At 35.9% G+C, this 22,403-nt stretch overlaps 2 protein-coding genes across 2 annotated transcripts in view; one reads left to right on the plus strand and one right to left on the minus strand.

The window, feature by feature from the left end:
• cacna1c (calcium channel, voltage-dependent, L type, alpha 1C subunit) overlaps positions 1 to 4,118 on the minus strand; it is a 1,063,887-nt gene extending 1,059,769 nt beyond the window's left edge. Inside the window, exon 1 of the mRNA XM_051921415.1 lies at positions 3,857 to 4,118. Within this exon, the coding sequence (XP_051777375.1) occupies positions 3,857 to 3,986 (130 nt within the window). The 5' untranslated portion in view covers positions 3,987 to 4,118. The remainder of the gene's footprint in view (positions 1 to 3,856) is intronic.
• Positions 1 to 22,403, plus strand: part of dcp1b (decapping mRNA 1B) — a 191,758-nt gene that overhangs the window by 125,526 nt on the left and 43,829 nt on the right. The window contains exon 5 of the mRNA XM_028824370.2: positions 19,408 to 19,474. Within this exon, the coding sequence (XP_028680203.1) occupies positions 19,408 to 19,474 (67 nt within the window). The remainder of the gene's footprint in view (positions 1 to 19,407; positions 19,475 to 22,403) is intronic.

The raw sequence follows: 22,403 nt of genomic DNA on the forward strand, positions 1-22,403 counted from the left end.
TAGTAGGGACCAGACTGGGAGGCACCAATGCCTCACAGATGCAGCATCCTGGTTTGAATTGCATGCCCGGATGTTGTTGCTTGTTCTCCCCAAGTCTGCATCGGCTTTCCTTCAGGTACTCCTGCTTTTCTCTCACTTTTCCCAAGATGTGCAGATTAGATGAATCAGTGATTTTAAATTAACCTTGTGTGTGTGTGTACGTGCATGTATGTCAGTGAAGTAGAACCCTCTCCAGGGTTGGTCATTGCCTTACCAGTACTTTTAGGATAGGCTCCAGCACTTTATGACCCTGATTTGGGTTAAATGAAAAATAAACTAAATGATATCACAAAAAGATAAAATGAACTTACCATAGTGTTCAGCAAGAACAAGAACATTAATAAAGCAGGTCACCATGACATTTTGATGTAAGTCTACAGTTGTATCAAACAGTTTAGTTAGCTTGTTTGGATTATGATGGCGCGCATAATTTCCTAAAACACAGCAGTGTTATGTTCAGGCCCAAAACTCAGAGAATGACAGAGAAAATTGAGACCAGGAAATGAAACAGTTAAGTTCAAAATGAGGATCATTACCTCAAAGGCAAAAAGAGCAAATACTAAGCTGAAACTGGCGAGAAGTCAAGCAAAATGACACCTTTTATTGGCTAACTAAAAATATTACAATATGCAACTTTTCGAGGCAACTTAGGCCCCTTCTTCAGGCAAGATGATAACACGGTACAACACCCTAGTAAGCTAAAACTAGAAAACAACTTTGTAGTAAAGAGGAACACACAAAACAATGAAAACCAAGGAATAAAAGAGAGAGAACTGTACACATGTACAATTTTTTGTTAAATCACTGACAGCAGAAGAAACGTGCCCAGATTTAATGTGTCACGCTAATGACATTATACATTATTTGCACAAAACCACACCCTCGGCAATTGGGAGGTATGTCCTAGCGGTATACTCATGAAATTGTCCCACCCACAGTAAAACAAAATGGTAGTGTGTTAACAAATTTGCATTATAAAAAATAAAAATAAAATCCCCTGGATAAGGAAAAATAATTAGACCCAAGCCATAGTATTCTTCATAGGAAAAAATTGAACACATCCCTGGGTGTTCAAAAAAATAATTTTAGTAACATGTAAATTCACATTAATCAGCCTTAAAGTAGCTAAAACTTCATCTACACGAACATTGATTGCCCCTTGTTTAAAGCACTAGAACCTCATGTTTGCAGCTTTAAAATAGTTTTACTGCTTTATGCTTCTTGAAATGTTGAAAAATCTTGTAAAATGTTTTTAGGACTATATTAATTCATAGCAGCTACTTGGAGACCATGATCTTTATGGCCTCGCGTGCAAAATTCTTGTCTGCTGCATTGAATGTGTTTTCTGTGTACTATCGTGGCATTCTCTGAATTACTTGCCTAAATAACATTGTGTGTCTTACTCATGGCTAATGCAGTAGTACAGTGTTTAGCACTGTTGCCTCACAGATCTGGCACCTGGTCATTGTCTGTGGATTTTGCATTTTCTTCCTGTGTTTGCTTGGTTTTTTCTCTTGTACTCCCATTTTTTTTCTCCCACACCTCCAGATATGTAGAGTACTGGTTAAGTTATTTGGTGATTTGAAATTGTCCCTAGATTCAATAAATGGGCCCTGCGATAGATTAGACTGTTTATGGTTGCTTCCTCCTTTGTACTCAGTGTTGCCAGGACCTCATTCATTCAGAATTGGGTTAAATGGTTTGAGAATGTGATGTTGTATTGATAACAGATGCACAAAAGTGAAGCTACAACATTCTTGACATGTTTCTAGCATGCCAATATTACATTTTACAAAAGACTGGGTTTATGCCCTTTCAGTTTTTTTCTAAAACTTTAAAACAACATCAGTCTGTTTTCTGCAAACAGATTGGCCGCATTTTAGAAGTAAGTGAGCTGAGCACAAGTGAAGACAATACATGTATTCTACTGTAATGAAACACATAAACACTGTATGTAATAACGTATATAAAGAAGATGGTTCTGTACTTTTTAAACCATTTGAAATTAAACAAAATATGATTAATACTGTGTGATGGACCACATTGTACTGTACTTCAGCCATTTTAAAGTGTTATGTCATTATTGCTTTCACAGTGTTTGGTATCCAGAAATGGGCTCAATGTTTTCTTATTAAATTTTAGCAAGGAAAGAATTTCTCCCATTTAAATGTTGCTCTCAGTGTGCCTCAGCAGCACATATGTTAGAGGCAAGAATTTGTTTAGAATATGGCAACAAAGGAAATCTGCTGCTGCAGCAACATGACAGGCACCTATTTAAGACACATTTGAAATAATGTAATTTTGCTCAGAGACAGACAACCATCACTGTGCATCCTGCAGAGACACAGCTAATTCAATACATTTTTACAGTAGCTCTGCCTCTGAAATATTAAGCATCACACAGTCCAGACTGAAAATGTTTTTTCTTTAGTTTGCATACAGTATGAGGGATTACAAAAATAGCAGTATTTGGTTTAGTCTAGCCTTACAATCAAAACAGCATTCTACCATACATGTTTATTCTCTGCAAAATAATACATCACATTACATAATACAACAATGCCAAGCATCAATGTCTCTGTTACCAAGGACACACATTTCTGTTTCACAATATCTCATTTTATTGTTGCATAATGAGATCTGGTGTATGGTTTTTAATTAAAAATGGGAAAATGGTTGTAACAAACCCAAATTGCATATTGGTTGTTTGTGGCATTCTAGAGGAGACATTAAATTTATTTACAAAATTTTCCAAGACCTACCATTGAATTTACCATTTGATATATTAACTGATGTTAAAAATGTAATAGATTGACTACATTTTATTACTATTTACTTATTTAGTTGACACCTTTATTCAAGGTGACTTTCAACATTTGAACTACGGTCAGTTACATTTCTTATTTTTCCAACAGGAGCACAGAGAGAAATTGCAAAAGTGTATTTGTTAGGAATTGTATTAAATGTAGCAAGCATCGGGAATACTTTGTTTTAACTTGGTTTTTAAGATTTCCAATGTCACCCTGAGTCAATTTTTCGTCTTTTATTTTTTAAAGTGTCATTATTATACTCATTTTTATTTCAGTTTTCTACTTATTATGTTTATTTAGTGTGTTATTTACTAATGAGCAAGCTAGTGGGTAGAACACTGAAATAGCTGCGGTATTTCAGCATTCTGTCACTTGCCCTGGTGTCTACTCCACTTGTGATTAATTTTAATTATTAAGACACAATTAAGAGGGCAAATGGTGCATAGAAAAGGTGAACTGATAGTAGCAAATGGCAAAAGAGACTAAATCATTAATACAAATATTTACAAAAATCTTATAAGTGTTTCACTACTGTAAACAGAAAAAAAGAAAAACTGCTAATTAAACAATGAGATTAAAAGAAGGTGAAAGGACTCCTTGGTTGTGAAACTAGTTGGAACAAAAATGGAACCACAGGGGTCACCTAAAGATTGAAGTTGAGAATCACTGATTTATTGCACAAACTTATTACTTTTAATAAGCAAATTAAGGTGGTTTGAGTAATGTTTGCTCAGTGCTGGGAAATAGACTCATACATGCTGCTGCTGCTGCTCAATAAAGGCTTTCTATTCTATACAGTTTCCAAATTGGGATATTTTGCAATCATATGAAAGACCAGTTACTTGTTGTTAGTAACAATGTTATAAACTGTAGATCCAGAAATGCATTACACATGTACGAATTCTTAATTTAACGGCACCTACTCTTTGACTTTAAAACGTATGATGGTAATACCCTTCACACGACAGAACGTTGAGTAATTTGGTCAGACATGTAATGTGACTCACCCCCTGGGTGTACGTAGACATAATCCAAATGTGCCTGAGACACCAGTTTTCCTTTGTATGTTGATATAGGTTCTTCAACCAGATGTCTGTGTTTGGGTCTTTTGATACGACGGTTGACGTTTTTCAGCATGTTTTAGTCCTAAAGAACTGTATTCCTTATCAGAGTTGATGAACACTTTAATTAAAATTTTAAAATCAGCAAGAGTATTCCCATAACAATACTATACATTCGTAAGGTTCAGCAGTAAATGCCAATGCTCTATTTGACTTTTATTTTAATAGTCTTCTGTATCCCTCCTCCTGTTCCTCACCATGTCACCCCCTCCCCTTTCTCAACTGATTCTGCTTTTTATGGAATGGTCTTATCTCCTTGTCTCAAATAATATTTATCTTCCCTCCATCATTTTTACATACTTTCTGTCTCTTGTATAAGAAACTAATCTGAAGAGTTTTAGGGGAAATGTTTATTGTCCGCCTGTCAGTTGCACACTTAACCATGAAGTATTAGTCTCTATTTTAGTTCCCACCGGCTCTTTAGATGACAGCTTTCTCTCCAGCTGATAAGCAAGTCTTTGTTGACCTCAACAAGGCCTGACTATAAGTGATTCCAGCCACAATCAAGTATGTCCTAAATGTTAAGTGGCAGGCTTAATTAAGCACTGCATTTTCTATTTATTGCAGTTTCCCCAATTGTTTAAATTCTGTTAATATTTAATAATACTGGAATTAAACAAGGTTAAAATTTTTGATCTCTTTAATAATAGTACTTTACAATACTCTGGACAATTCTTTTTGGGTAGTTAAATTAAGTAAAATCCAGACTACCCTATGACATTTTATGAAAGCTATAAACTTTGTTTAATTCTTATAACACTGTTACCTCTGATATGATCAAATGTTAATGTAGCTAAACTATTTTGAACTTGTGAATGTCACATTAGATGCTTAGGTTATCCATTAGAGGGAGACAGAGAGGAAATATAAGTGCATGCGTAAATGTATTTATTTATTTAATGCATGTATTTTCTTGTGGCATATCCCCCATAATGTGTGTTGTGATCCCAGAAAGCATGCGTTAGACTGTGGGTAAAGAAAACCAGCTTTACACGTACAGGGGTGGACAACAGTAGGTTTACAGTTGTGAGTGCACGAGGCTGGCAATTTGAGCACTTGTGAGATCGTACCTAAGTGCACTGTGCCATTGTGACATTTTTTTGAGTTAATAAAGTTAAAAAAGATATTGTAATACTCATAACGTTTGTCTGGAAAAAAGACATGAAGAACTGTAAACCTACTTTTGCCCATTCCTGTATATTCAGTTGTGTATTAGATTATGAATGAGTCCTGCTCTTGCAAATGTTCATAATCCAATTTTGTATTTACAGTAGGTAAGAACTTTCACTGATATTTTTCATTAGTGGAAAAATTTGAAAATAATTATTCTTTATTATTTTAAAGGAAACCATTTCAAAGTTACTAGTAAAATTACAGTGAAGCCAATATTATCATACTTTAAATCACAAAACACACAAAAAAAAAAATCAATCTAAAGTATACTAAACTGAGTCAAGAGTATGTATACTATGTCAGTCTTATGCCTAACACTAGAATTCCTGAAGCCTACGAAAAAACTCATAATCCCGGCCCACCTTAAATCTCTTCGCACCTCTCCATCAGCGTCTTTTGTTTTGTAAATGCGTCGATCAGCACAAGCAGCAAGTACCCTGCTGTCCCATCCCCAGCCTTGACTGAGCTCAGCTCGGGGTAAAAGTTCTTCCAGCTCAAGCCAAGGCACCTTATCTGCGTGTGAGGTTCCTGGAGTTGTATAGGGTAAATAATACAGTATATCATTATTTGGAATACATGCATTTCATATCTGTTCCGTGTCTACAAAGAGCTGGATAAGTGTAGGATGAAAGAAAATAAATGCAAGGCCAGAGATGCTGAACACATACCTAAAGCAGAAACTTTTTCCATGTTATACTAATAATGACGTAAAGTATATAATGTGTGAAGATTTTATTCCAAATATCAAATAAACACGTGCGCTTTTATCCAAGAATATAACTAAAGAAAAAAAAAACAGTTGATATACATGTTGCTGTCAATGAGTTAAAAACCCAAGCTCAAATGTCGATCGACAAGGAGTTGATACATGTTCTTTAATGGTGCAGAGGTAAGAACTGCTGCCTTATAACCCAAAGGTCCTGGGTTTGACACCAGGTGCTCCGCATTTTGAGTAGTGAGCTGCTATTATTACTGTAATATAATAAAAACGTACATTTGATTTGAGTCTGTAACACCCAGTGTAAGTTTTGGCTACTTTTAAAAGTTAGCGCTTGTTTTTTTTATTATTCAGTTTTATTCTCTCAGTGACGTTCATGTGGTACAACAAACGTGCCTCTCCCACTCTGAGGTGATGGCATTTATCTCCATTCTTTTTACAAGAGCAGCACTGTGGTTGATGCCTGCTCAGAACTATTTGTGGTACTGGCAATCAAAGATATGATGTCCCGTGGCCGCTATCAGACTGGACAAAGGCAGGACCGTAACAACAGACAACTTCTTCACAGCGCTTTCGCTGGCTAATAGACTGATGCATTCTGCTTGCTATCATAATATAAAATGGGACTTCCACTTGCAGCTAAAGTCACTTCAGTACATGAGCAATTTGCCACACTGCTGTTTAGATCTGGCAGTGCCATGATGATGATGTATGCGCCCCAACGAACGTTTTGCTACCTGTAAAAGATATTGCTGAAAGCATATCAGCAAACACATAAACGCTTAATGTCTTCTTGGTATCCTGCTGTCACTTGAATTTGTTGTTATTCAGTTTCATTCTTAAATAATAGCAAACTTGTTTCGTTATACCTTTGATAAAGTGTTTATTTTATATTCCGGTAACCACTTGAATGAGATCGAATCTGTCTCTGCCTCTCTCGCGCACACACACAAATTCATACAAGAAAACATCACTATTTGAAAACATTATGCCATTTGAACATGGGTTTTCATTTGAACATGTTTTTTTTTTGTTTGTTTTTTTGTTATGGTGCATGGTAATGAGAATTCAGGCAGACTTCTTTTTGGGTGCATACGCCGTCTCATCATGACACTGCCAGGTCTAAACAGCAATGTGGTGAATTGCTTGTGTACTGAAGTGACTTTAGCTGCAGGTGAAAGTCCCATTTTACATTATGATACCAAGCAGAGTTCAGCAGTCTATTAGCCAGCAAAAGCTCTATGAAGAAGCTGTCTGTTGCTGTGGTCCTGCCTTTGCCCAGTCTGATAGCGGTCACAGAACATTGTATCTTTGATTGCCCAGGACAACAAATAGTTCTGAGCAGGCATCGGCCATACTGCTGCTCCTGTGAAAAGAATGGAGATAAATGCCATCAACTCAAGAGAGGGAGAGGTAAGTTCGTTGTACCACATGAACATCACTGAGAGAATAAAAATGGATATTAAAAAAAACAAGCGCTAAGTTTTACAAGTAGCCAAAATTCACACCGGGTGTTAGACTCAAATCAAATGTACGTTTTTTTGTTATATTATAGTAATAATAATAATGGCAGCTCACTACTCAAAACGGGGAGCACCCGGTCTCTAACCCAGGACCTTTGGGTTATAAGGCAGCAGTTCTTACCTCTGTACCATTCAAGAACACGTATCAACTCCCTGTCGATAGACATTTGAGCTTGGGTTTCTAACTCATTGACAGCAACATGTTAATCAAATGGGTTTTTTTTTCTTTGGTTATTTTCTTGAATAAAAGTGCACATGTTTATTTGATATTTGGACTAAAGTCTTCACAAATTATACACATCACATCATCATTAGTATAACATGGCAAAAGTTTCTTCTTTAGGTATGTGTTCAGCATCTCTTGCCTCGCATTTATTTCCTTTCATTTTACACTAATCCAGATCTTTGTGGACATGGAACACACATGAAATAGATGTATTCCAAATAATGATATACTGTATCATTTACCCTATACAACTCCAGGAACCTCACATGCAGATAAGGAGCCTTGGCTTGAGCTGGGAGAACTTTTACCCCGAGCTGAGCTCCATCAAGGTAAGGGATGGGACAGCAGGCTGCTTGTGCTGATCGACGCATTTACAAATCAAAAGACGCTGATGGAGAGGTGTGAAGGCATTTTAGGTGGGCCCAGGATTATGAGTTTTTTCGTAGGCTTCAGGAATTCTAGTGTTAAACAGTATAAAGGTTTTTATAATGACACAGTATGTCATAGAGTTGGAAAAGGCATAATGATGCACGAATATCTTCTGCTGACAAATGTGAGACATGTACGGTCTCTGCTGAGGAATAGTTCAGAGTGTGACTCTGCCTTCTCAGCAGGTGTGCTCCCTGAGGCAGTTCAGCTGGGATGTTTTCACTGGAATTTAAAAGCATACTGTTTTACCTGTCAGGTAAATGGCAGGTTGCTGATCTAGTAGCTTACCTGTGACTGAGCTTATTGTGTGGCTTATACAAGGTGATGCACTGATGTCATGCTTCTTTCAGCTGTCTACTCTTAATGGCAAGTAACGAACACCGCTGTCGTCAACAGTATAGAATTCCTTAAAAATATTCCTTAAATAATGATTAATGTTCATAACTACACTTGCCTGGATCACCTAAACTCAAAGATTTTGTTCTATGAGAATTTGGCCCCAGGTGAAGTCTATTCGATGCCCCCCCCATGCCATATAGCATTACAGACTACTTGCGATTCCCCATAGAGTTGCAAAAGCCAGGGTTCTGCTCATCAACTTTACAAATATGTATGAGATTATAAGCACTAGACAGATCTAATTTAGGAAACAAGCTAGAATCAGTAACCTGATTCAGTAGGGCTGAGAATAAGGGGACTAGGTAATTGTTTTTAATAGTTCTGTTTTTTTTTTGTTCCCTATAGTTAATAGACAGTCCTAACAAACAATTATTTTTCTCAACAAAGAAAAATTTGGCCTTTAGTAGAACTATTAGACATATGGATAAAACCATTAGCCAAATTTTCTTTTATACTTTCATCTATAACTCTGACTCCTTATATATTTTCTTTAGGCAAATTGGTAGAGTCAATAAATCAGTTGCACAGCCATATGGTCAATGAGGAGGAATGCCAATACATTTTCTTACAGAAAATATTTGCAAAGCACTAGTACTCCTTAGGCAGTATATATCTGTCGTAAAACATAAAATTTAGAAAATACATTTTATCTAGCCATGTCTAAAAAAAGAGTTTAGGCCCCAAGACATGATTTCCCTATTATTCCAGTTAGGGATGTGTAAAGTTGTAACCAAAAAAAAACATTGGATTCTTTTTTGTTCAGGGTTTGGGTGAAATCATTGAAAGTTACCAGAGGAACATCCCATTTGTTGAGCAGTGACAGATATTTTTTTTAATTCCGTAACCACCTCTATTCCCAGTGTTTTTTGTAGATAACCAACTTCAGTTCTGTCCATTTCAGCCAGCAGCACTAAAAAATGCCTACCAGATCCCATGAATTCCATAAGGCTCCTATCAAAATCTGTGCATCCATATGTCAATCAAGTGCTGCTAAATTCAATAACCCTTGCAACATTTAATCCAGTATCTTGACAAGTAAAATAGGCATTTTGGTTTACTTACTTGTAGGTCACTTTAAAGTTTTGTGGATGTCAGTTTAGTTTGTCCTTTGACAATTATGTTTGAGTGGCACCTTATGCGTGAGGTGCCTTGCTTAAACAATTGTGCACTAAAACTGTTAAGTACTCATACAGTTTAAATTGCTGCAAGCAAATGGCAGCTTGTTTTTGCTTTCTAGTTAGCCATAATGAAAAACTGACATCATAGATCTGATTTTCCTTTTTTAGTTTATTGGCTTTAAAAGGTGTATTTTAAAGAGCCTTCCTACGATAGTAAAGTATGTATAAGAAAGGTAGACTTTTGTGCGTGACAGAACCATGTTCTTCTGTCATTGCACTCTTGTGTTAAAATAAATGATTCAGATTGATGCAGCAGCCAGAAAAAAAGTGGTTTTAAAGACTCAACTTTAACTCTGTATCAAGAATGAAATGAACCATGTATATTTGTGTCTTTCTTTTTTATCTCCGTGCTGCGTCGACATCATGCACCAGAAGGCATGAGCTTATTCAGTGCAGCAGGAACACTCAATAAAACTGAATAAAAAAAAAATAAAGTGACGGTGAAATACGAAGAAGGCAGATTCAGCAGCATTTGTGTGTCAGCTTTTATCCCTCCAGATCAGAGAATGTCCAGTTCCATTGCCTCAGAACACTACTCACATCCACAGTTATTCCCAGTTTCAAATAAAAACTTAACAGCGTCAGATCCCTAGGGCGGTGTATGTATGGTGATCGTGACTGAGAGAATAAAAGTGAAAATTTTTCACTTATGTTTTACAAGTACAGTACTATAAATGTACATGGTCTGTTACAGATGCAAACTAAATGTATGTGTGTACTGTATAATATTAATAAGAGCAGCTCACTACTGAAAACAGCAAATACAGGAGACAGTCAGGATCGAACCGGGGACTCTTGATTACAAGTCAGCATATCTTACCGCTACGCCACGGAAGCTGTTGTATCGTCCTTGAATCTTTTGTGAAAGTGTTTATTTGATCTTTGGATTTAAGGCTTCACACATTCTATAGTTTATGCCTACATTTTTTAACATTTATTACTAAAATATGAAAAAGTTTCTGTTTTAACAATGTGTTTACACAGATTACTGTAGAAACGGAACACACATGAAATGCATGTGTTCCAAATAACGATCTATTATTTCCACTCTAAAACTCCAGCAGTTCACTCCCAGATAATCAAACAAAGCATGAGCTGGGACAACTTGGTGAACGTTCTGCGACGGTGGGGGATGGAATAGCAGGCTGTTTGCTGCTTGTCGTAATCGGCACATTTACAGGAGAAAAGACGCTGACGGAGAGGTGCGAACGGATTTAAGGCTGGGCTGGATTTACGAGTTTTCTCGTAGGCTCCGGTAATTCTAGTGTTAAATTAGATGACAGTTTCAATAATGGATCAACTTGATTGTTGACATAAACGGGAAAAATAACCATTTTTTCCTAGTAGGACATGTTGCCATAAGAGCAAGTAATTGCAACCTGTGGACAAAATGTTCATTTATAACCTTTTTTGGTACAGTATTGTTCATGTTGTTTATTTTGATCACTGTTAATAAAATCTCAGGGTGTAGTATTTTCCAGTATAGCATTCCCTATAGTTCGGCATGTTGGCAGGTTGTACAAACACAAAGCCATACAAGGTTTTCCTTGTTCCACAAATAATAACAATCAAAAAAGATGCTAATGTTTGCTGTTTGTGTGCTACTTTGAACTTGTGTTGGGATGAAGCTACATGCTGTGCAAACCTCATGTTCTTTATCCAAGTATGTGACTCCTCAAACACAGACATGCATATGAATAAATAGAATGCCTTTTGTCTTCGATTTTTTTCCCCGTCTTCATGAAAAATAATGCATTTGGAACATGATGCGGCTTGTTATATATGACTGTGAGCTTTACACAGAAAAGTTGCCATACTACCTTAACGTATGGCCATCTCTCTAGCCAGCAGAAACGTATAATCTTTCCAGGGTGTTTTGGGTCCGCCCTGCATCTCCTGGGATGAACTCAGTCAAATATGCTTAATCAATTTAGCTTCATGGTATTTTTATAAGAAAAAGGTTGAATAAAATCTGTCTAAGCCTAAAATTGTGTTAAGTCTTTAGGAAAGGTAAAGATGCATCAATTATGATACCAACCATCTAAATCCAAATAAAGGAAAGTCATTGCTTGCTGTCAAGATAAATTCAAGAAGTTTATTTTGCTTCTCCTGTTACATGTGTAATACATGTCAGTGTAATGTTGGCATATCAGTCATGTATAGTGCAAGTGAATATTAATCCAACTCGGCTACATATTTTATGGATCTAAAAAAGTCTTTGCCATAAACAAAACTCATTCAATAACATAGAGACTATTTTTTAATAAGATATTGTGCTTTTTTGACATATTGCCTTTATATTGTTACAAAATGTTTGTATATTTTAATGGTGAAGCACAAATATGGATGTACCCCATTATTTAGAGTCCTCTTTGTTATTCATAGGTAGTGAAGTATTAAAGCTAAAGGGTGTTAGTTGAAACCACGCCTACAAATGGCAGTGTTACTAGAGCAGGTTATTTAAACTAAAAAGCTGTTGATTACTAAAAGCTGGCAGAGTTCCGGTCCTCCCAAGATCAAAGGTCCCAGTACGGTAATCCCTCACTATATCGCGCTTTGACTTTCGCGGCTTCACTCTATCGCGGATTTTATATGTAAGCATATCTAAATATATAACGCGGATTTTCCGCTGCTTCGCGGGTTTCTGCGGACAATGGGTCTTTTTACTTCTGGTACATGCTTCCTCAGTTGGTCTGCCCAGTTGATTTCATACAAGGGACGCTATTGGCAGGTGACTGAGAAGCTACCTAATCAGAGCACACGGTTAAAGTTCCTATGTGCTGATTGGCTCAGCGACGGAGTGTTGCATTAACCAGGAAGTCTCATCTCACTCATTCAGCATTAATGTGCTCCTACTACTGCTTCAGGGGCCGTGTCCAAGCGCCAACAGAAGATGCAAATGATTGCAGAAAAGGTAAAAGTTTTGGATATGTTGAAGGAAGGGAACAGCTACACCGCTGCAGGACACCATTACGGCATCAGTGAGTCCACGATTCTTTTTATTTAAAAAGGAGGAAAAGCATATAAGATCTACAGCCGCAGTGTCCTTTAACTAGGGCGCAAAACGAGTTGCAAGTGGACGTGATAAGGCAGTAGTCTGGATGGAATCTGCTTTAGGGATTTGGATTGAAGACTGATGGAAGAAGAATGACGGCGGTGCTACACAGTTGCCTGAAGAGGCTCCTTTAGAAGAGCTGTAACACTCTCCTTTGTTGTGCAGTAAAATTAAACTCATCGTTATCGGACAAGTCGTCATGTCATTGTTGGTGAGTAACCATAATTAATTATCTATGTACAGTACTTATTACATGTACATAGTTTAGAGTCCCTGTACGCACATTTTACTGTATACAATTTTTCTTGCATTGTACGTATTTATTGCTGGTGGCCTGTCTGTCGTAATGGCTGTAGCATATGTAATATCGGAGACACTCGATATCTTTAAAATAATATTTAGGTTTTACTGTATATAAACTGTGTTGACATACATAATTTCAACGAATCTTACCTAATATCTAAGAGAATACAAAGGGTTTATGCTGTATAATTGTGTGGGAAATGTTTATAATAGTGTGGGAGAGTTTATAAGGGCTTAAAATATATAAAAAGAACCATATGAACATATGGTTTCTACTTCGCGGATTTTCACCTTTCGCGGGGGGTTCTGGAATGCAACCCCCAAGTTGGAGGAGGGATTACTGTAGTTCGAGTACCAGCAGGTTGCCATGCTGCATGTTCTTGACACACGGTGGATGCTGGAGTTGTCATTTTTCTTTTTCCTATCATATAATTGCCTTCTGCAATTTGCTATACATCAGCAGATGTTGTGTTCTACTTTTTCTTTCTGCCATGACACCTTCTCCATAAGTTTCTCATTGCAGTTTGCCATAGGAAAGACAAAACCCTGGTAACTCCAGAGAGGTTTACAGAGCCTCATTTTTTGCTTCACCAGTGCATATTATGTCATAAGTTTTCAACTAAGACCAAGAACAAGGCTCTAACCGCAGTGGTTTGAGAGTGACAGACAGACACAACCTTTAGCTTTTTATATATAAAGATGAGAACATAGCTAATAAATGTTATAAATGATGTATAATCTGCTTTATCTTTAAAGCTCTGCCATTGATACTAACCCAGACTTTTACTTTCCTATCTGGGAGCGATATGCATTTCATCAGTTTTTCTTACGGTGGTCCAGTAGATACTGTGTCTAGAGTTTCACACTCATCGGATGTTTCTTTATGGTCTAATTAGTAGGTTCTTTATATAAGAGAAAGTGGTAGATCAGGGAGTAAGAGCTGGAGTGAAACAAAATAACTGAGGCATTGAGCAATGCAAACAAAAAGAAATTCTTAAAAATGTAACCTTCCACAAATAAGCAGGTGTTTCAATGGTCTAAGTTGTTTTGTTATAACGAAAAGAAAAATTAATCCCACTCTGTCATAGAAAGCAACAGACTGTTGATTTACAAAAATAGTCAAACTGAGAAATATTTTTACAAGGAACATATGAGGCATTTCTGTGTAATTCACATTAAGTATATTTTAATAAGTTTAATGATCCCTTGAAGAAAATCTGGGTGTTGTGTTCATGAGTATACTAAAGCAGTGACTTTTTTTTACCTTGTACTTCATCTTCACATAATTTTATGATGCATCTTTTTTTCCCCATTAATCTTTATATTTTGTCATATTCTTAATACTGTTGCTTTTTTTAAGATTCCATTTTTACCAGATGTTCATGTATCTCTGTTTTATTTCATATTATTTTTAAATATCCTCCATAATTAATTTTCCATTTATAGGCAGTATTGGAATGTGCCCACCTGATTTTTTTTTTTTTTTTTGATAAGTCCTCAGTTTCTGTTACCACATCAAATGTGATACACATGTAATTTAATTGATTTTATTTGTGAGTCCATAAGGGTTATTGGAAAAAAATTAACGTTAAAGATCTTACTTGCAGAGATATTAAAACAAATTTAAACTTGAAAGAAAAACAAAGCTTGGCACACTGCTTTGAAATTAGTCATTACAAAATCTGTAGTTTATGAAAGTCTGGTGATGACAGCAAACATTATCAGAGCTGTCGAAGGAAAACATAAAAATGCTGTCAGGAAAAACTGCACTGCTTAGGGTGGTGAGGCAAAGTTCTTGGCTACAGGAACTGAATAGCCCAAAGTGGAGGTGTTTTTTCCACATACAGAAGTAAGGCTTCTAAGATTTATTACCAATTTTTCTTGACAGTAAACAGAAATATCCGAACAGTGCAGCAAGTTTGAAAAATAAAGCAATATCTTAAAAATTTTGCATGAGCACATTACAGAGAAAATTTAACATGGTATTTGCTAAACCTGTTCAAGAAATTAGTGGGCATCAGCATGGTTTTGGAGGAACAGTTTAAATACATAACATAAGGTAGCATTCTTAAATCTAGTCAATACAGTTCAGGGTTTCCAGGGACCCGAGCCATTTCCAGCAGCACTGGCATTCAAGACCAGAACCAGCTCTAATGCAGGGTCCACTAGACATATATATACCCTCACAAGGCAAAATAAGCAAATGGAAGTTTAACCAAATCTGCACATCTATCAGGATTTAGGACAAGGACCAGAGTACCCTGAGGAAAACATACATAGGCAGTGTTTACCATGCAAGGCAACATCTGGGCATTGAATTAAAACTCAGGATGTTGGGTAGTTGATGCAGCTGCACTACCCACTGTGCCGCCCATAGATTAAACCATAAATTTAAATGTGATTTTGTTTTTTCTTTGAAAAGATCATATTCGTGTTGCATATGAGTATAACATCAGAACTGACTGCAGTTTGAATGTAACCTTAAATGGAAGACTGCTAATATGGTACATGGCAACATGACTGTTTGTTTAATTTCAGTGGGTAATTTATTATGGGGAGCTTGATCCACTGTCAAAAATGTGTCCTAAGGTGGAAAATTCAATACCTCTCAATCAGTAAGGGTCACTGGAGGATCATTTTGTGGTCTGCCAATGTCATACATTGATTGTTTTAAACCACTAAGTGCCCTCAGTGTAGTTATTACAAAGTGCAACTTTGGGACAGTAGGCAAGGCTTACAGCACAGGTATACTGGTACTATATCCAGCAGAAAAGGTGGAGGACAGGTGCTCTGGCCTGTACGATCATAATTAAAAGGTTTGTCAACTGTTAATCTTATGTTTAAAAGAGATTGGCGATCATAAACCAGCAAAGAACTGGCATTGTGGATAAAAAAAATTGACTAGAACAAGGCAATTCTAAGCAAAACAGATCAAAAGAATGCAGATGGCAAACCACACACACTGGTGGCATTTTCAGAAAAAGATTAAAATGCATTTTTTGAAGTATTAGTCTGATTTTAACACACACCACAGCACAGACTCTGCACTTGTAAGGTGTAAATGAACTCTATTTAATAAGTGACTCTGGGGATACGGCTGTCTAGGTGCTGTTAGATTTAACTACAGCATTTGATACAGTTGATCATGACATCCTTATTGCCTGTCTTGAGAAGCCAGTGGGTATACAAGAAACTGCTTTGGCATGGTGCAGGTCTTACCTTATAGGCAGAAGCTTTTCAGTAAGCCTGGGCAATTTCTCCTGATCCTCTGTCCCTATCACCTGTGGGGTCCCTCAAGGATCTATTCTGGGTGTATTCCTTTTTCACTGTACATGTTGCCCTTAGGATACATTTTTTAAAAAAATATTTCTTTCCATTTCTATGCAGATGATATACATATATTTTCCACTGAAAACATCAAAACAAATTCTTTGAAACCTTTATTTGAATGTTTGGAAGGTATTAAAACATGGATGTCACTAAATTTTCTTAGTCTAAATGACAAAAAAACAAACAAAAAAAAAAAAACAGATATGGGATTTTGGACCTTCTGATATTCCTTGTGCTACAGAAATTAAACTTGGCCCCTTGACAACCTACTGTAAACCCTTCGCAAATGCCCTCAAATTTGATAAACAAATTAACTCTATAGTTAAATCCTGTTTCTCTCAGCTCAGGGTATTGGCTAAGGTCAAGTCCTTTCTTTCTGTACATGATTTTGAAACACTAATTCATGTGTGTATCAATTCTCAGCTTGACTATTGTAACCCATTATGCTTTGGAGTTAATCAGTCATCCCTTGCTCATTTTCAGCTAGTCCAGAACACTGCTGCCAGGCTTTAACAGGCACATGAAAACTGAAGCGCATCACACCAGTCTTAGCTTCTCTTCACTGACTTCCTGTTCACTTGCCAGATTGAGTTTAAAATTTTACTGCTTGTTTTTAAGGCCCTAATGGTTTAACACCCTTTTTTTCCTTACTGACCTCTTATACCCTTACTCTCCTTTATAATCACTGAGGTCCTCTGACCAGAAGTTATTGGTTGTGCCGAGTTCTAGACTTAAGCTTAGAGGGGACTGTGCTTTTGAATAGTCTACAGTTTCCTATTAGGTCAGCACCAACTTAGGTTTTCAGGCAGGATTTTAAAAAGTAGCCAATCTTTTTGCCTTGTTTAAATTTATGTTAATATTTATTTTTTGGTGTACAGTATTTATTTGTGTACTGTATTTATTTATTCATACTGTACATACCGTTTGTATTGGTGTATTTATGGAAGCCATACAGTATTTTGGTCAACTTCTGTTGTTTTAAATATTCTCTATAAATAAAATTGAATTGACTTGACTGTTCACAAGCCTAGTAATATTGTTGCATTTTTGTGTTTGGGTTCACACCTGGGTTTCTCGAATCACAGTCTAGGTAGTATCCAAACTTTTTTTTTTTTTTTAAAACAGAATCCTCTGCATCCCTGATTTTCAAATCTCAATATACTATTTGTGCTTGTCACTTTAAGTTCAACACCACAGCCTTTTGGCTGTGCCTTTAAATTTTTTTATATACAGAATTTCAAATCATTAGAACCTGTCTTTTTCTTAAATGGCTGTTCAGCTGTGGGAGTGAGTGAATTCAAAGTACCAACTTCTTTAATTTCTGTGTTTCTGAGAGCATTTCTTACACTTATCTCCTTCTACAGAAATTTCCTTCATCTAAGTCTATATAGCATTCTGTTTGCTAATTATTATGTGCACCAACTACTGCAGCATAATCTTTTTTTATTTTCTTATTACTTCTTTTGGTATTATCCAGTGGTGTAAAACAGGACTTTGTGTTAAGCCTTTTGCTTCCTTGCCCATTCTTTTTTTTTTTTTGGCCTCTTTTGAAAAAGTCAAAATAATAAAAATTTGAATAGTTAATCATTTCTCTCATGTTGTTTGCAGGGTATAGCACAAATTAATATTTTATTACTTATTTGAATTATTACACCACTGCTTGCCACGTCTTTATTCTGTCTCAAAGTTGGCCTCTTTCATTAAGCCTATCTATCTGTCCATCCTTGAATGCCGATTCTCCTTAATCACCGTAAGAATGCTGAGGGCATAACCCACCACAGAAGCATCAGGCAAAAGACTACGCCTAATTTTTTCATACAGCTAAGTACATTTTAGAGTGTAAAACATGTAAAATACAAGGGGGTAATGCATACCAATTCTGTGTAAAGTTTGATGAAAAGCTCCTGAAATCAGACTTTCTTTAAAAAAAAAAAAAAAAAGTTACTCTATAAAAATTTGAATTACACCCACATGCAGAAACATGTTAATGAACTGGTCTCTATCCTAGTGTCCAAGCTTAAACATTGGGAACTAGCAGCTAATCATTCAGTCAATTTCTGTTTTACTATTTTTATATGTAGCAATGTTTCATAGGTAGAACTTTAAGCTCATTCTTACCTAGATAGAGTGAATCATGTGCTTGGATTAAGATTAAGTAAATGAATCTATTGATCCTTCAAAGTATGTCAGTACCATTGTGGTGCTTTGTGATGCATAATTGTATTCATAGCAGTAATATCAGTCAGTTTTAATATGGCTGCCACATATACACAGGTAATCCAAAATTAAGAGTGAAAAGTAGTGGGATTCAGCAAAATTTGTATGTTAGCACTAACAATGCCTCATGGGTAGATTTGGGGAAGCAAAAACAGAAATTTGTTATTCTGAAAGTAAACGATCTTACATGAAAACTTTACATGAAAACACTGTATTCTAGCACTTTCAAAATTTTTTTTTTTTTTTTTTTTTTTTTTTACTGTTCGTAGCACATAAAGCTTTCATTCTTGTAGGCAGTGGTTTTACTATACTAAATAATGAATTATAAGGTGACATTAAATAACTCACTGTATTTCATGCTCTGGTCATCTGGTTCTTGTTTTGTTATATAGTATTACAGCTAATGAGATGAGAAATGAAACTCACAATGAAGTGGAAGTTCACTTATTTCATTGTGTACTGTACATAAACTACATATGAATTAATGAGTAAATCTTTATTGTTCCAATTTGTTCTAAACTGCTGTAAATTTGCACCACTAAGCTAAACCTGTAGAGACCATGATTACAGTACCTGTATATGTCCTTGGATTTCATACAATGCAAGTACAGTCAATCAGGCAACCTTTGTTTTATACAGTGCCATTAATACCATTACCTATCGGAAACGCATAGTAGAGAATAAATTTGAATGGTAAGATATATTGTCTGTCTTGAGATCACATTAAACTACTTGTAGATTGTGAACCATTTCAGTGATAAGTAAAGTCTGTGCTTTCATATCCTCGCACCAAATTAGGAGGATCTATCAGTATGATTCTTAGATATTCTGTGTTTATAGATGAGATTCTGGACTCTCCTAACCATTATTATTTTTTTTTCTCTAGTGTCAATATATGGAATATGGTTCTATGACAAAGAGGACTGTCAACGAATTGCAGGACTTATGAAAAAGTGAGTACAAATTGAACAAAGGTAAAATTCTGCATTGTCTGTTATAGGCATCTCACCTTTACAAACTGCATACAAATCCTGTTAACTGTCATACTTTTAACGCTACAGATATAAAAGTAATCATGTGTTCATTGTATACAGTAACTGAAAATAAATGTTATACTTTTTGACCTTTATGGTTTTCACAGCCTAAGAGATTCATTTAAAGACTCCCACATCTTGAGGTGTAGCAGTTAACTGGGTTTGACTAGTTACCCCCTCTTTTACTCCCACTTATGTGGTCTTGGATCTCCTTAATGGTCAGACCTTTTTATGTAATACATCACCATATCTATCTATCAATCTATCGATCGGACCTCCCTCTTGATCTCACCTTCTACAAAGTTCACATCATTCCTCAGTAAGATAACCATTTTTTATGCTTCACTTTGAATGAACAGAATGCCTTAGCCTGATTCTCATAACTATACAAAGTATCATGCCCTCATATTTTTTTTTGTCAACAGTGTACATGGTATCTTTTCTGACACCAACAGCCCTTTTTACTACGGACACTCTTGAGATACAGTAATTTCAGCCGTAGACCTCTCTTGAGTTATTGTCTTAACTGAAAGAGACTGGACTGTAATGGCTGACTGAGTGACATCTTAAATGAGTCTGATAAGTTGACAGCCAATGGGAACTGGATAAACTTGTATGTTGTAAAATGCATAACACAAATAAGGTGTGGTAAGAGAATACACAAGGGGGTCAGGGGAAAAAGGAGTTTATAGAAAAAGGAAAGCAAGGTTTTAGGAAGCAAAGATATTAAGTCTACAATACATTTATAGGCTTCAACTGATTGCAAAAACTAGGCAGATGTGTGCAAATAATGTAAGCTGTTGCTAAGCAACAAGGGCCCTGTTCACTAAAAGAGCATGTCTCACAGAAATGTGTCCTTTACTAAAGAAAACTGACAAAGGATTTTTGTAGTACCAACTCTTTACATTATGGCCATCCCGTTGATTTGGACAGCAACAGTCAGGTGTATTTAACACACTCAGAAAATGCAGCTCATATTTTAGCACTCAATATAAAGACTAATGAGTTATCTGAATATGAACTTGTCTCAAGCCAGTTTAGTGAACTTCTAATATTCTCAGACAAAATTATGTTTGTTTTGTACAAATCTAAACCCTTGAGATATACTGTATATTGTACACATTAGACTAAGGGAGTTTTCAGGGAATGATTCTCCAAATTCAATATTTAAATTAACAATTGCTAGAATAATTAAGTGTCCAGGGCTTACCAAGTGGCCAGCATGACCACTGTGTATATATTGTCCACAGGAGTCATTCTCATAAAAGTTTCCTTTGGTGACTAATTAACAAAATTGTATGCTATTATAACTGAAATCCTTAGACAGCAGGAAGCAAAAGGAACTCTTTTAGAATTTTTTTTTTTTCACAGAAATGATTGTTTATTTTCAGAATCCATGAAACAGTTTGCTAGATGATCTCTCCTATTATATGGGTACATTTGCACAATTTTTTCAAAGGGAGTAAACAGTATGCTTAAGTGTTTGTTATAAGCTGTGATCATGAGTGCTGCTTCTGACCTTTCCTTTATGTTCTGCTTGATTCTGATTAGTTATTTTCTCTTTGACAACATTCAGTGGTTGTGGTTATCACATTGCTTTGACATGGTAGGTGTGACTATGGTTCCTGCATATGCATCGGCATTTGTCATCATGGGTGCTTTGCTTTGGTTCTTGTTTAGCTTTTTATTTGCCCAGCTCGATCATGACAGTTGCGTTGGTAGGTGATACTGATTACACAGCAGTCCCATAACTGCCCTGGCTCCTGCTAAAGTCTTGATTTAGTGTTTTTTAGGTTTGATATTTCAGAAATACCTTCAGTCTTCATTTAGATTATTATTTAAAACCCATCTGATATATTGGTTATTTGTGCCTTTTTGCATGCCTGATTTTGATTGTGTTCTGGTTTCTGCCTGTTTCTGATCATTATCATAAGTGCATTTTCTTCTGAATGCTCTATTTTTCTTCACTTTTAGGTTCATTTATGGTGGCAAATTGCCCAAGACGAAGTCTGGGTGTGTGTACCAGAGGGCCCTGCAAAAGATTAAAGTCCTATCTTGGCCTTTTTTTGAGCCTTGTTCCCAGCAATGCTGAATTGTATTATGCAGGTTTTATTGTCCCAGAGAGTAGTAGCTATGGTTATGTAATTCTAGGTATCACTGCCCAGGGAGTTAAGAATACAAAAATGATTTTGATCACTTACAATCAAGAGGCTGATGGATGAAAAACTCTGCATGCCTCTTTTCTTTTATCGCTAATGAATTTATTCATTCAGTTAATTTGATATTTCTATTGATAAATTTTAAGCTTTTGGAAAAAAAAACTTGCATATTGACTGGCCTCTGTATTTAAGTCGAATATTTTTTTGCAAAAGTTTTAACAGACAGAAAATGATTCAAATTAAAATTCTGAATTTGTGTGGATTTACATTCATATTATGTAATATAACAATTAATATGAAATGTTGGAGAGTTCAAGAAAAATCTAAAAATAGTACTTAGAGATTTGTGACAGGCTTATCAAATAAATATTAAACATTATCATGACTGGCTTTGTATTTAAACACTAAGCAAACAGTAATGTAGAAAACACATTGTTTCCCTTCAAGAGATTAGTCGTATCATTAAGATACCTTCTGCCAAATGTTCACTGCGTTTAATTAGAGTACAAGTGAGTGCTACTCTGCTGTAATCATTTGCTTGTTTAGAAACCTTAGGCACCTGGATAAAGACTGATTACTTCCAGTTCTCATGTAAGATGAACTTCAAAGTGTGCTATAACAATGATTGTTACAGATAGCTTTTTAGAGAGCTATTTTTATTTTATTTTTTTTATGTTTTTTTTCCTTTA

The sequence above is a fragment of the Erpetoichthys calabaricus genome, chromosome 18 (assembly GCF_900747795.2).
Source record: "Erpetoichthys calabaricus chromosome 18, fErpCal1.3, whole genome shotgun sequence".
Lineage (NCBI taxonomy): Eukaryota > Metazoa > Chordata > Cladistia > Polypteriformes > Polypteridae > Erpetoichthys > Erpetoichthys calabaricus.